The sequence below is a fragment of the Thamnophis elegans genome, chromosome 11 (assembly GCF_009769535.1).
Source record: "Thamnophis elegans isolate rThaEle1 chromosome 11, rThaEle1.pri, whole genome shotgun sequence".
Classification (NCBI taxonomy): Eukaryota; Metazoa; Chordata; class Lepidosauria; order Squamata; family Colubridae; genus Thamnophis; species Thamnophis elegans.
Genome location: NC_045551.1, coordinates 57,100,202 through 57,115,933, shown reverse-complemented (window position 1 = coordinate 57,115,933; position 15,732 = coordinate 57,100,202). Strand labels below are relative to the sequence as shown.

At 42.9% G+C, this 15,732-nt stretch overlaps 1 protein-coding gene across 1 annotated transcript in view; it reads right to left on the bottom strand.

Moving 5' to 3' along the window:
• Nucleotides 1-1,512: 1,512 nt before the first annotated feature.
• The window catches only part of KLF12 (Kruppel like factor 12), a 260,582-nt gene continuing 246,362 nt past the window's right edge, over nt 1,513-15,732 (bottom strand). The window contains exon 6 of the mRNA XM_032226929.1: nt 1,513-1,721. Coding sequence (XP_032082820.1) covers nt 1,540-1,721 — 182 coding nt within the window. The 3' untranslated portion in view covers nt 1,513-1,539. The remainder of the gene's footprint in view (nt 1,722-15,732) is intronic.

The following is a 15,732-nucleotide window of genomic DNA, read 5'->3' as shown; positions in this document are numbered from 1 at the left end:
AATTCACACAGAGAGCAAGAGAGAGAGAGACACACACAGAGCCTACACAAATTATAACATCAATTAATGGATGATCAAGTGAGAGTGAACCATCAAGGACGGTCTAGGACAACTTGCTGTGGCCAATTCGCTGTGGGACAAAAGTTACACTAATTTTGTCTATAGGGTGGAATAGAATTATTAAAGAAAGGATACTGAAGGAGGGACGAGATGAAAAGTGATGGACAAACACTGACATATTTTTTAAAAATTGTTTTAAATAATTGAATTGTTGAATTGTCCCACAACATGTTGTCCCAGGGTGAGTTGGCTGTGATGAGTTGTCCCACAGCGAGTTGATCACAGGGAGCCATCCCATTCCGATCAAGGATCCACTCCCATAGAACAGAAGGTTTATTATGGCAATGCATGGACAGGGCTAATCAATGGAGTTAGTTCTCCTGTGCAGTTGTGAATCAGCTATTGAGCAATCCAAGAATAAGAGATGGTTGAACATCTGTTACTTTCAGGGAAATATGCAGAGGACTGATACATTGGCTTAGAAAGGGTGGGACCAATTTCGGTTTCTATTATGTGTCCAAGTCTGGTTTTAATGAACTCCTTCTATTACAGAGTAAGCAAATGGCTATAAAACGGGGAAAATCATACTGAAATATTACGGATGCCTGTTTTACAGATTCCAGCAAAAACAGAAAAGAAAAAAAAACAGATTTAGGAAGTTTTAGAAGGATTAATGGCCTCTAAAGTCCAGCATAACAAGAAAGAGGTAAATATGTACAAATACCACCATCTTTATTGCATAAGTGTGCTGAGAAATCTTTTTTTTTTTTCACTTCAAGGAGCTTCATTTTTTTTTCTTCAAAAAATCCCTCCTCTTTCCAGTCTGTTCAGCTGGCTTAGGAAATTGTTGGGCAGGATGATATTCTGCAGTGTTTTAACAGGGGGGGAAAATGAATCATGAACAACAACAACAACGACAACAACAACAACCAAATGAAAAAAAAAAATAAGAAGCAGCAGCAGCAGCAAATGAAGAGAAAGCTCTGGAGGACTTGTTCTTTTTTCTACAGTTTATGACATCCAGTCTTCGAAAATAGCAGAAATTCTTCAGGAGAAAAAAAGTTGGGATGGTTGAGGAAAAAAAAAAAAAATACAAGCCATAAATACTTTTTTTTTTTTTTGAAAACGGCGCGGGTTAGAAAATAATGCCCAATCTCGATGCATTCCGGCGTTTATCCTCAGCAAAAGATAACGCCCCTGGGTCTGTGCTGGACAGCCTGCTTAAGGTGGAAGGGAAGATTGTAGCATTCTCATTCCTGCTTCTTTGTGAATGTGGGACAACACCAAATGCCCCTTTTGTGCTAACACCATCAAAACAGGATCCAGTCCTGCTGAATGCACTGTAGTTAAAAGAGACCAGCTCTTGAAATTTCCTAGGTATATATATATATATATATATATATATATATGAATATATATATATTCACATACATATATATATTTATATATATATGTATAGACAAGGTAGCATTTTTTTTTTCAGACCAACATGTGCCTTCGGCGATGCAGTGCCAAATGATCTGAGCGGGAAAAGCTTCGGTCACAGTCCGCGCACTTGAACGGCTTCACTCCTGTGTGTTTGCGGTAGTGCCTCGTTAGTTCATCTGAGCGAGCAAATTTCCACGTGCAGCCTTCCCAGGTACATTTGTACGGTTTCTCCCCTAGGGGAAGGAAGCAAAAGACAGAAAGAGAAAGAGGGATGTTATTATTGGACTCAGAGAGGGCGGTAGGTGATATCCTGAAAAACCCAGAATGATCAGAGAAAGGCAAGTTTGCATAGAGTTTAGTTATTTAAGAGACTTATATGTCCAGGAATCTAATGAGCTGGATCACAGCAGCAGTGATAGCAATAGCACTTAGACATATACCGCTTTACAGTGCTTTATAGCCCTCTCCTAGCAGTTCACAGAGTCAGCCTATTGCCCTCAACAATCTGGGTCCTCATTTGACCCACCTTGGAAGAATGGAAGGCTGAGTCAACCTTGAGCCTGGTGAGATTTGAACTGCTAAATTGCAGGCAGCCAGCAGTCAGCAGAAGTAGCCTGCAGTACTGCACTCTAACCACTGCACCACCGTGGCTCAATAAGAACATAAAAACAATAAAAACCAACATTCAACTCTCCCCCAACTCGTAGCATGCTGAAACAGCACTCCCAAGCTCCTAAAAAATATAATTGTTGGTCTCCCGCCTCATCTTGTCCCAGCTGAGAGATAAAGGTTTCCCTCTCCAGTTGTGTCTTAGTGAAGGGGGCAGTGCTCAACTCTGTTTGTTGGCTGAGTGAGCCAGTGTTGTCTGAAGACATTTTCCATGGTCATGTGGCCAACATGGCTATGCTCCAAAGGCTCATGGAATACTGTTACCTTCCTACCAAAGTGGTACCTATTTATCTATTTGCGTTTGCATGCTTTAAAACTGCTAGGTTGGCAGGAGCTGGGACAAATAACGGGACATCACCCATTCTAACTGACAAGCTCCATGTCTTTAACTGATGAACCATTACACACACACACACACACACACACACACACCACTTGGGGGGTTATAGTTCAACAACCTTCCAAAATTGGATTTATGTTGCTATGACTCTGTTGTTGAGGTCAAAATCAGTTGCAATCATGAACTGGCTCCAAGAGAGATCTAGCATATATTCCACCTATGTGATGGCGCAGGAAGCACAGTGGCACAGTGGTTAGAGTGCAGTACTGCAGGTTACTTCTGCTGACTGCCGGCTGCTTGCAATTTGTCAGTTCAAATCTCACCAGGCTCAAGGTTGACTCAGCCTTCCATCCTCCCGAGGTGGGTAAAACGGGGACCCAGATTGTTGGGGAAAATATGTTGACTCTGAAAACTACTAAAGAGAAGGCTGTAGAGCACTGTAAGTCAAAGTGCTATTGCTATGTAGTACCATTCAATGTTGGAAAAGAACTGCAAGAGATCCATCAATGGAAACTCAACTGTTAATTGGCTAATCCCAGCACCTTTGACCACTGAGACTGTTGACTGGGTGAGATTTGCCAGGCAATAGCATCTTGGGTTTTTGGGTTGGGTAAGACAGGGAGGGCAAAACTCCCATATCCTCAGAAAAAATTATGTTTTGAAGTATTCCCAGAGCTGCCCTCTGCTCTTCTTCTGAGTACACCCTCTTTCCCCGTTTCTCGTGATTCCTGCTTGAATGCCAACGAAAGCTGGGCTGACAATAATTGAATCATCCAGATTTCCTCAAAACCTCAAGAATAATAAGCAAGAGACAGACTGGGATTTCTATCATTAGTATTGCACAACTGTCCGAGAGGGAAATAAAACAGTTGCTCCTGAGAACACCAGTTTTAGTGGTGAGATCCGGGATTGAAATGACCACAATACACGAATAGTAGCAACAGTGTGGGCTGCAGCCCTGCCGTGGAGATTTTATCCTTCCCAATAGCCAAATACGGACAGATGCTTGGAATATTTTAATTTGTATCTGGGGGTCCACGGCCCAGGGTGCAGGGATTTGGCAGCTGGAAGGAGAACAGGCCGAAACTCCATGACAGATGGCGAGCTCTTTTTGACATGTATTGTGACATACCCTCACCACAAACAGCTGGCCAGCTATGCCACCCAAATGAATCAGGATGTCATATGACTTGGGGGAAGGTCCTTGTAGGATCTTTAGAGGCAACCTAAGGAAGGAGCAATGCAAATCAAGAGGGAAGTATAAACACGAAGGTATCAGCAGCTCAAGTGTTTAGACTAAAATGATCCAATATCTTCAGTATAGATTATTTAATCTGATGCTCATCCATTTGTTCTTAAATCAGAAAACTAAACAGCTTAGTCACTGAACAGCAGGGACTGAAATTAATGGGAGGAGAATTAAATTTCCTTCAATTGAATTCATCTCTTGGTGATTCTTTGACCACGTCAATACAGATTTCATATCAATAATATTGTGGTGGCTTTCTGGGATGGTTTTTGACTTTCCTGGAAGTCTCATACTGTTGACACAGTATTAACAGTAGAGATCTTCAAGTTTCTGGGTTCTATAAAATCTGAAGACTTAAAATGGACACCTAATATCAAAAATGTCATCACAAAAGCACAACAAAGAATGTTCTTTTTGCGCCAATTCAGAAAGCTCAGACTGCCCAAGGAGCTGCTGCTACAGTTCTACAGAGGAATTATTGAGTCTGTCATCTACATCTCTATGACTGTCTGGTTTGGCTCTGCAACCAAACAAGACACACAGAGACTTCAATGGATAACTAGAATTGCAGAAAAATCAATTGCTACCAACCTGCCTTCCACTGAGGATCTGTATACAGCACGAGTCAAAAAGAGGGCTGTGAAAATATCTACAGACCCCTCACTCCCTGGACATAAATTGTTTCAACTCCTACCCTCAAAACGATGCACACCAGAACAACTAGGCACAAGGACAGTTTTTTTCCTTCATGCCACCCCTCTGCTAAACAGCTAATTTCCACAAGACTGTCAAACTATTTACTAAGACTGTATTACTATTGTTCTTCTTATCTTTCCTATTACCAATCTCCTTTCCTACTTATGACTATAACTTTGTTGCTTGTAACTTTACAATTTATATTGTTTTATTTTGTTTCCTGGTATGATTTATGTTGATTGCTTATTTAGTATCCCATGACTATCACTAGGTGTTGTATCTTATGATTTATGATGAACGTATTTTTATGATGACTATGATCATGATTTATCACTTATAGTTTTTATGTACACTGAGAGTTTATGCACCGAAGACAAATTCCTTGTGGGTCCAATCACACTTAGCCAGAAAATAAATCTATTCTATTCTATTCTCCAACCAAGTCTCACCAGCCTTGTCCCTGCTTAGCTAGGGAGCCCCACAAGTTTAATCAGATGGTGCTACCTGTTCACCAGTATATATGTAACAAATCAGATGCTTAATGGGAAAGAACCAGTAAAGACTGAGTTCTTAACAAGTCTCTTCCTGTCCATTTGTCCCTATGTTGTGTGTGTGTGTGTGTGTGTCTGTGTGTGTGTGTATTTATAGATGTCAAAGCATTTGTCTGACAGGGAGTCATTGAGAGGGGCTTTTCTTCCCCCTACTCCCATGCCCATCATCCCTGCCCTCTCCCTTCTCCCTCCCATGCACTCCTCTTTCCCGCCCTGTCTACAATTCTGGCACTTTGCCCCAAATCCACCAGTCATTTTCCCATTGGTCCACTGGAGGGCGAATGTCACAGCTGGCTTTCCAGAGGAAGCTGTGAAGGAACTGACATCAGAAACGATTGCCGCTCTAGGATGCCACACTCAACTCTCCTTAATGGGCCAGGCATTCCAGAGTTATGCTGGAACACACACACATACACACACACCAGGGGTATCTTATCTCGCCCCCTCAGTATTTGTTTCCAGAGGGTAAGTCATCTGTGCACCAAGGTTGGTTGAAATTGCTTGTGGCGCTTCAGAGTTATGCTGGAACATACATACATACCAGTGGTTGGTTTCAAAATTTTTTAGAACCTCTTCTGTAGGTGTGACCTGCTTTGTGGGAGTGGCTTGCTGGCCATGTGACTGAGTGGGAGTGGCTTGGCAGTTATGTGACTGAGTGGGCGTGGCCAACTTGTAAAATGTGGTGAAACTCACTTAACAACGCTCTGGCTTAGCAACCAAAATGTTGGCTCAGAAACTCTGCATTTGAAGCACGCAAGTCTTAAAGCTGTCAAGTTACAAGACTCTTGCGCCCCTAACCTTTTAGAAAAAAAAAAAACCAGGGATGTTCAAACTTGACAGCTTTAAGACTTGTGGACTTCAACTCCCAGAATTCCTCCTCCAGTCATGTTGGCTCAGGAACTCTGGCATTGAAGTATGCAAGTCTTAAAGCTGTCAAGTTACAAGACCCTTCCACCTCTAACCCTTTAGAAAAAATCTGCCAGGGGTGTTCAAACTTGATAGCTTTAAGACTTGTGGAATTGCTCCTCTCGCTCTTCATCTTGATGATGTGCGGACGGGCGGGGGGAGGGAGCTGGAACCGGTTCTAAACGGCACTGTAGATTTGTGGAACCTCTTCTATAGAAGAGGTTAGAACTGACAAGAACCCACCCCTGATGCATATATATGTATGTATGTACGTAAGTATGTATGTACAGCCATATATGTACTGTATGTCCATATATAATATAATATAATAAAAATAAAATAAAAAGATAGATTTATACTGGTCCTGCATGAAAAGCTTTATTACTAGTTCAGATGAAGGCAATTCTTCCTCCAGTTTCTCTTTTCCAACAGCGACCAGTGAAAAAAGCTCACCAACTTGGATAAGAACGGCCCTTCTTGGTGGTGGTTCTCCAGGAAGTTACATTCATATAGATTATGCCTCTATGCATTTAGTTTTCTGTTCTTTTGTTACTACAGTTAGTTAGTACTACAGTTTTACTACAGTCATGGAGACACCTATCTATGAGTCTGTTCAAGTATTGTTTGAAAGCAATCCCTAATGCAAATCCTGAATTAGATGAAGAAACATGTCTTATCTGTCCCTACAACCTTACTTATCAGATCTCCTGAGGGAGTCCGCATACAAGGCATGCGATAACTTGTAAGGCTGTTGTAACAGAGTTACCTTACTCTAGAGGTTCATCTGAACCCAAGTGGAAGTTCAGAGATTACACAAACTAGAGTTTATGAGAAATTCAGATTTACAACAAGTGGATAGAGAACTTTTGTCTTTGAAATTGTCAGGTTCTCTAGCCGCCTTTGCTACAGCTGAATTTCTTTCAGAACAGATGGTCTTCTCTTCATTACATCGACATTTTGACAATTTAGTGAAGAAAAAAAATGGTGCTAATGTTAATAGCAATAGCGCTTAGACTTATATACTACTTCACAGTGCTTTACTGCCCTCTCTAAGTGGTTTACAGAGTCAACATATGGCCTCCAACATGCTGGTCCTCATTTCATCGACTTCCGAAGGATGGAAGCCTGAGTCAACCTTGAGCCAGTCAGAATCAAACATCTGGCTGTGGGCAGAGTTACCTGGCAATGCTGCACTCTAACCGCTGTACCACCATGGTTCTTGTTATGTACAAGGTTAAACTGGTTTTGTCTTATGAAATAAATGTTTAGATCTTGTATAAAAATTTAGTTTAACACCCGAGGGAAGAGTATGGACTGTTCTAAACCTTCCTTCCCATCCTTGCTAAAAAAAGTCTATGTTTTTCAGGCTCAAGAAAGGGAAGGCATCAGGAACTAGAAAACGATGGGTCAGAGAACAAAGAAATGGCGAGGTGAAATAGATGCAGATCATGATTGCCCTATACTAATACTAAAGAAGGACTAGGGTGACATGATAGCAGTGTTCTGATATCTCAGGGGTTGCCACAAAGAAGAAGGAGTCAAGCTATTCTACAAAGCACCTGAGAATAGAACAAGAAGCAATGGGTGGAAACTAATCAAGGAGAGAAGCAACCTAGAACTAAGGAGAAATTTCCTGACAGTGAGAACAATTGATCAGTGGAACAACTTGCCCCCAGAAGTTGTGAATGCTCCAACACTGGACATTTTTAAGTAGATGTTGGACATCAATTTGTCTGAAGGGGTGTAGGGTTTCCTGGCTAAGCAGGGGGTTGGACTAGAAGATCTTCAAGGTCCCTTCCATCTCTGTTATTCTATTTCTATTATTTCTGTTACATCTACTGACTGACCTACCTACCTACCTACCTACTTACCTACCTACCTACCTACCTACCCACCCACCCACCCACCCACCCACCTTCATCTATCTATCTATCTATCTATCTATCTATCTATCTATCTATCTATCTATCTATCTATCTATCTATCTATCATCTATCTATCTATCATCTTCAATAGGAAAATGTCTATGGAGATTCTCAGTCATCTGGGTTGTAGTTGTTCCAAAGGTGCTTTTCCAAAAGGCAACTGGATTTTCTTGTTTTTTTTTTTTTCTTAGAAAACATTTCACTTCTCATCTAAGAAACGTCTTCGGTTTTGACTGAATAGTGTGGAATGGAAGGACTTCTTTGCGATCATCCAGTGGTTAGCACAGATAAACTCCCAAGTGACTTCAACGATTATCAGAGGGTTAATGACCAACCTTCAGAGTACTAACAACTAGATTACTACAAGGAATATAAATCCTTCCATTCCATTCAGTCAGAACTGAAGAAGCTTCTTGGATGAGAAGCGAAACATTTTTCAAAGAAAACAAACAAACAAAGGAAGCCCATTTGCCTTTTGAAAAAGCACCTTTGGTTCAATTCAACAGAAAGCTTTGAGAGCACACTTGCAGTACAACATGGCATAACCTTTTGCCCTGAGGAGATTTAACACTGAATTTTAATAAAAATTATGTTATGTTTAAGGCCAGGGTAGGTCCTCGGCTTCCCTTTCCCCTTCTTCCCTCTATTATCGTGGCCACAATCCAAAAGAGGATTTATATTTTCATCACATGGAATATGCGATGCTTAATTCTATGCTGGATTGTGAGTCATATGGTTACATGTTCCAGAATTGGTTTTCCCTAGTAAATTTTTGGCTTTTCCTGCCAGAACAATCCATTTCCCCTTTTTTTTCTTTTTTCCTTTGCTATTATTGGAGTTAAGTGCCCTCTAGTCAGAAAGGAAGAAAAGAATGAATAATAAAATAATATAACAGTGGCAGGAGTAGAATCCTTCCATCTCACTGCAAAGATGACATTTTGCTAATGGATTAATGGTGATTTTTTTTTTATTGGTGGTCATACTTTGGCACTGATTTTGCCCCGTTTAATTTTTAATCTTGATTTTTTAAATTTTGAATGTTTAATTCTATTAGCTGGTCAAAGTCCAGCAATATGTATGGAGGTTTCTCTGTTGAGTCATTTATTAAATCCATCGCTTCCCAAGAAATCTATTGATGTCTGCCCTGTCACATGATTCCCCTTCCAAGGAAGGTATTAGTCATAACACTTAGCCTTCTCATCTCCGGTTCCTGCCCATTGGATGGCTGCCATAAATGCATCCAGGTTTGAACCCAGGTCAAATATCCTCCATATTAGAGGGGATGTACCTCTACTCATATCCTCTGAGGTGGGTTACCAATTTTTTTACTACCAGTTCGGGTGTGTTCCTGCATGCTCAGAAGCCTCCAGGAGGGTGGGTGGAGCTTCCCACCGCCACTACTACTGGTTCGGCTGAACCGGGCCGAACCGGCAGCAACCCACCTCTGCTCTGATATGCCAAACCATTTTGGTATTAAGAAAAAAGACAAGAGTAACTGAGAATCACTAGGTTGGTAGCCCATGGCATAAAGGTAAAGGTTAAGGTTCCCCTTGCACATATGTGCTAGTTGTTCCTGAGTTTAGGAGGTGGTGCTCATCTTTGTTTCAAAGCCAAAGAGCCAGCGCTATCCGAAGACGTCTCCGTGGTCATGTGGCTGACATGACTAAATGCCAAAAGCACACGGAACAAGGTTACCTTCCTACCAAAGTGGTTCCTATTTTTCTACTTGCATTTTTTTACGTGCTTTCAAACTGCTAAGTTGGCAGAAGTTGGGACAAGTAACGGGAGCTCACTCCATCATCTTTCCAATCAACAAGTTCAGCGTCTTAGCCACTGAGCCACTGTGTCTCGTATGCCCATGGCATAAGAACACCCAATTACTCTCTTTTTTATGACCTTGTAGTCCCTATTTAAGGTATAGATGAAGCAACTGGATGGAGCTGAGTATTTACTAACCGGATGCCCTTCCTGACACCTATGCGGAGTTCACAGCAGATATTTTTTTTCTTTGCACCCTAAGAGAGAAGCACCTGTCGCTATCTAGGATTGAACTCTCAGTCTTCCCAATGGGAAGCCGTTGTGTTCACCACTGGGGCACCTCACCGCTCTAGCATAAGAGCATGCAATGCCAGCCCTTTAATATTGGCCGCACTGCCTGAACTATGCTCTTCTGGATTAGTAAAGGTGAAGATGCAGTAAGGATGGGGCTCAGCAGCCAGAGCATAAGCTATAATAAGCTGCAATTTGCAGGTTCGATTCCAAGTCAGTGAAGATCTTAGTCATTTCGACAGCTATTTTTAATATAAATATTTAACATTTTCTTCAAACCACCACCAAACATGCCCACCTACTGAACTCCCATTAATTGCTGCTGTTAAGTGAAGCTCACCACACCCATTTTCTTCTCGGAGCCGAAGACAGCAGGATCAGACTTGGAACATGACCTTGGGTCTTAACGAAATTTAATCAAGGTGCGCAGCCAACTCAACGCACCGCATGAAACCCAAAAGGCGAATCTTTCAAGCCCTATGCTTGGAGAGTGGGCGCTCTCTTAAAAACGCTTATAGCTATGCAGGTGACTAACTGCATTCTGGGTCATGTCCCTAATTCATTCCATTTGGACCATAAAGAGAAAATAAAACCAGGATATGGGACATGTCTACGCAGGACTGGAGACTCTTGAGTATCTCTGGAGGGGGAATAACAAACGAAGCAGCTGCTATTGTTGCCACTTCTTCCTTCGCAGCTAGGAGGACCACAACGCGGAGTGAACAACAGATAACACAAGGCAACTCTTTCCGGTCTACCATAATAGCATAGGGAAGCCTGGGATATGTAGGGAAAAAAGTATCACCTTGGACTAGAATGATGAAGTGTTTTGTGACATGATGAGCTGTGAGGATGGAGACCTTTCCTCGTTGTTTCAATAGGACACCCTTCTTCCCTTGGCAGCAGAGAACCAGCTCTATCCGAAGACGACTCCGTGGTCACGTGGCCGGCATGACTAAATGCTGAAGGTGCACAGAATGCTGTTACCTTCCCACCAAAGGTGGTTCCTATTTTTTCCACTTGCATTTTACATGCTTCCGAACTGCTAGGTTGGCAGAAGCTGGGACATGTAACGGGAGCTCACTCTGTTACGCAGTGCTAGGGATTCGAACCGCCGAACTGCCGACCTTTCGATTAACAAGCTCAGTGTCTTACCCACTGAGCCGCCATGTCTCTATGCTAAATATTAAGAGATTGGAGGAAGGGCGGTCCTTGATGATCTCTGACTTTGATTATTTTCTTGCAGACTTTTCACTACCCAAACTAGGTAATATAATCAGTGCTTTTGAGACTTCTTTTAAACCAGCACAAAAGTCTTCAGGTCAAACTCCTCATGACCCAAAAGTGTGATGCAACCTTCTTCCAGGATGCAGATTTTCAACCCGTCTAGCCCCAAATGCATGGAATCTGCAGGTGGTTCCCCATCCAAGCATTAATCAGGCAATGCCCTACTTAGTTTCTGGGATCAGCCATAGTCAACTAAGTCCCAAAGAGGACAAGCTAATTTGAAGGATTATTGTACTGTTTTCTTCTCTTTTCTATTTCAAAATGGCTATGAGCGTTTCAATAGGAGGCCTGGAATCCACAAAAAGTGGGTTCACTGACAAAAGGGCGAATGACAAAAGCGCGCCCGACTAAACCGCGGTGACAAAACCGCGAGTTCTAAAGCGCGCCGACATATGAGCACTGAAGAGCGGCGACAACAGCGCGGCGACAGAAGCGCGCTGTAAACTTAACCCTAACCCTAACCCTAAACATAACCCTAAACCTAACCCTAACCCTAAACCTAACCCTTACCTTAACTTAAATCGCGCTTCTGTTGGCGCTCTGTTGTCGCTGTGTTGATGACATTGCATTGATGACATCACGGTTTTAGCGCCACGGTTTTGTCGGCACTCTTTTGTCATGCACGCATTTGTCGGGTCACGCAAAAAGTGGGTTATGGGTCACCTGTAACTCCAGGAACACTAGGTTTTCCATTCTGTTAGATGACAAGGGTTTGCACTATTTTAATGTATCACCCATAACTTATGATAGGGAGAAAGTTTGGGTTTGGTGTTGCACCGCTTCTGGGTATAAATCAGAGGTGGGTTTCTGCCGATACGCCCTCGATTGGGCGAACCAGTATTGGCTGTGATGGGAGGCTCTGCCCACCTGCCCGGAAGCTTCTGCGCATGCACAGAAGCATCGTGTGAACATGTGAGCGTGTGTGCGCGCACAAGGAAACCGGTAGTAAAATAAATTGAAACCCATCCCTGGTATAAATCAATGGCTTAATAAATCCCACCTCCACCCGAATATATGAATGGCATCAAATGCCTCTTAAATTATATCAGTTTCATTACTTCATTTCTCAAAAAGCTTCGATTCAACAAACTTTGACTATGCAAATGAACGGGCTGGGTTATCCTATTTGCAGAAATTACTGATTTGGAGCCACTTAGTAGCACAGGAACAACACAACATGCAAATAATTTTTTCTTTAGTATACAGGTATATATTAAAGAAGCCTGGGAACACTGTGTTCCAACAACAGGACGGTGCCTTCATCATCCAGCATTGAATGTGGGGCAAAGTCCCAGAAGTTGCAACAATGACTTCTTTTCCTTGTTCTTTCGTTGACTCATAAGAACCCTGAGCAAGTTATGAAATGATAGGTAATAAATCAGAAAAGTAAAGGAAGAATTCTCTACTGCTATACTCCTGTTGGGAGAAGAGTCACTTATACCTTCAGGGCCAATGCTCTTCCCACCGTATCTTTCCTCCGTTTTCTCATCCATGAGATGAACTGGGCTAAAGACATAGAGATCCACCAAAGTTATGCTTGAAATGTGGGAGGAGACATTATTCACAGGAAGGACTCACTTACACCTAGAATTTTTGTCTTGAATTGGGGAAATTCATTTCAAGGGAATCTACCAAGTAGGCTTTGAAGCCCCATCCATGCCAAGGGGCTTTATCTTAAAGGTAAAGGTTCCGTTTGCACATATGTGTTAGTCGTCCCCGACTCTAGGGGGCAGTGCTCATCTCCGTTTCAAAGCTAAAGAGCCAGCACTGTGCTATTTAATATAGGTAGGCCTGGACTTGCAACAGTTCATTCAGTGACCGTTCGAAGTCACAACGGCACTGAAAAAAGTGACTTATGACCATTTTTCACCCTTATGACCATTGTAGCATCCCCATGGTCACATCATTTGCGTTGGGATGCTTGACAATCGGTTCATATTTATGTCGGTGGCAGAGTCCCAGGGTCGCGTGATCCCCTTCTTGTGACCTTTGGACAAGCAAAAGTCCACAGGGTCTCCAGATTCAGCACAATGGTGAGAAAAGTCGTAAGATGGGGCAAAATGCACGGAACACACATCTCCTTGAACAACGACATTAATTTTGGGCTCTGTTGTGGGTCGTAAGTCAAGGACTAACAGTGTGCCTGTTTTTGAGCCGTGGTGGTACAGTGCAGTACTGCAGGCTACTTCTGCTGAGTGCTGACTGCTGACTGCCAGCAGTTTGGCAGTTCAAGTCCCACCGGCTCAAGGTTGACTCAGCCTTCCATCCTTCCAAGGTGGATAAAATAAGGACCCAGATTGTTGGGGCCAATAGGCTGACTCTGTAAACCGCTTAGAGAGGGCTGCAAAAGCACTGTGAAGCGGTATATAAGTCTAAGTGCTATTGCTAGCGTTATTTTGCAATTGTGAGTTGGCTGTGAAGGTCGCAAGACCAAATACAATTCATAAGATTTGTTTTGCTTGAGAAAGAAGGGGGGGGGGGAAATGCACAGAAGACAAAATAGTTCTGAATCAACTTCCGCCTCTATCTGCAAGTTGATGCAAAGTCCTCAGATTATACTGCAATATTTATTCAATCCTACGTGCTCCGCAGTTGATTTTTAAATACAGAGTTGCCAAGCTGGTTACCTGTTCAGGTATTCAGTTACAGCCCTGTTTCTCAGGTTGAATCGCTCTAATTCTAGATTACGCACGGGCGTCCTCTCCAGAGACTTCTATTGAGAAAGTCTGGAGGGTTTGAATTGAAAGACGAATTACCTGGAAAGCTACTTCAGTTGATCTAATTGCTCTCAAGACAATGACACATTGATGTTTTAGCCAATCCGAATCGCTTCCTTTCCAGGGTGGTTATGAGATAGAAAGCCTTGATCGAAAGTTAATTTTTTACCATGCCAGTCACCTAAGGAACAAGCTGAATACAAAACTTTGTTCTCCTCCCCAGGCATGAGAAAAATGATTGAGTCATGATGATGTCTTGACAAAGACAATAGCCAAGGTCAAGTCTTAAATGTGGGAAGGTAAAGCTCTTCTAAAGAGCTTTTCTAAAGAAGGCACCTCCTTTTCATCTTAAAGCTTTTCTAAAGAATCCCAACCCTTCGTGTCAGATTTTCCAGGGAGTCCCAAAGATGCTTTTTCAACAGGCAACTGAACTTTCTGCTTTAGTTCCTTGAAGACGTTTTGCTTCTCATCCAAGAAGCTTCTTCAGCTCTGACTGGATGGTGGGGAAATGGAAGGATTTATACTCCTTGCAGATAGCTGGTCATTTGCATCCTTTTAGCGAGTCGTTGAGGTCACCTGGAGGTTTAACTGTGTCCTCAGGGTGGTGCAAATAGGTATGGAGCCTTCTTTCTTTCAACAGTTCCAAGAAGGCTCCACATCCATTTGCATACTCAGGTCACCCCAAAGACACAGATAAACCTCCAGGTGACCTCAAGGACTCTCTAAAAGGATGCAAATGACCAGCTGTCTGCAGGGAGTATAAATCCTTCGGTTCCACCACAAAACCGCGCTCGACAATTGCGCGCTCGACAAAAGCGCGTACGTGACGTCATCACAGCGTGATGAAAACATCGCGCTGTGAGCGGTAAATTTAAAATTAAAGCGAAAACCTTACCCTAACCCCCCCAAACCTAACCCTAAACCTAACCCTTAACCTAACCCTAAACCTAATGGTAACCCTTAACCTAACGCTAAACCTAACCCTAACGCTTAAGGTAACCCTAACCCTAAACCTAACCCTTACCTTTATGTGAATCAGCTTGCTTTAATTTAATTTTAATTTTAATTTTTTTAAAAAAAATTTCGTCACGCTGCTGATGACGTCAGGTACGCGCTTTCGTCGAGCGCGGTTTTGTCGACCGCGGTTTTGACGGGTCACGAAATCCTTCCATTCCCCACTGTCCAGTCAGAGCTAAAGAAGCTTCTTGGATGAGAAGCAAAACATCTACAAGGAACTAAACCAGAAAGTCCAGTTGCCTCTTGAAAAAGCACCTTTGGGACAACTGTGACCTGGAGGACCATAGACATTTTCCAGGGAGCTTTGAGAAAAGAAGAGTTGTCACCTGTTTTCTTCTGAAGGGGCCACTCCAGCATGGGGTAATAGTCTTCTTTTTAATCTTTTGTGTTTCTATGATATAACAATGTATTGGTATATTGACAATTTTGTGAGATAACTAAGCAATGTAAAAATGTAAGGGTAACAAACTTGGGAAGTGGGACCGCTGGAGTTCTCTCGTTGAGAGGAGCGACATAGCACGAGGCCAGTGATGGCGAACCGTTTTTTGGCTCGCGTGCCAAAAGCGGAGGGAGTGCAGGGGGGGACATACGCGGGCATGCCACACCCATAATGCTATGTGCATGACCTCAGCGCACATGCAAGTGCTCTCCCTGCGCACATGCGCACGCGACCAGCGCTCCCCCTGCTTTTGGCGTGTTTTTTTGCCCTCCCCAGACTCCAGAGGCTTTCTAGGACCCTGGGGAGGGCAAAAACAGCCTCCCCTGCCCACCCACCCCTGGGAGGCCCTCCGGAGGCTTCAGAAGCTTCCAGTTTGCTTGTAGGGCCGTTTTTTTGTGC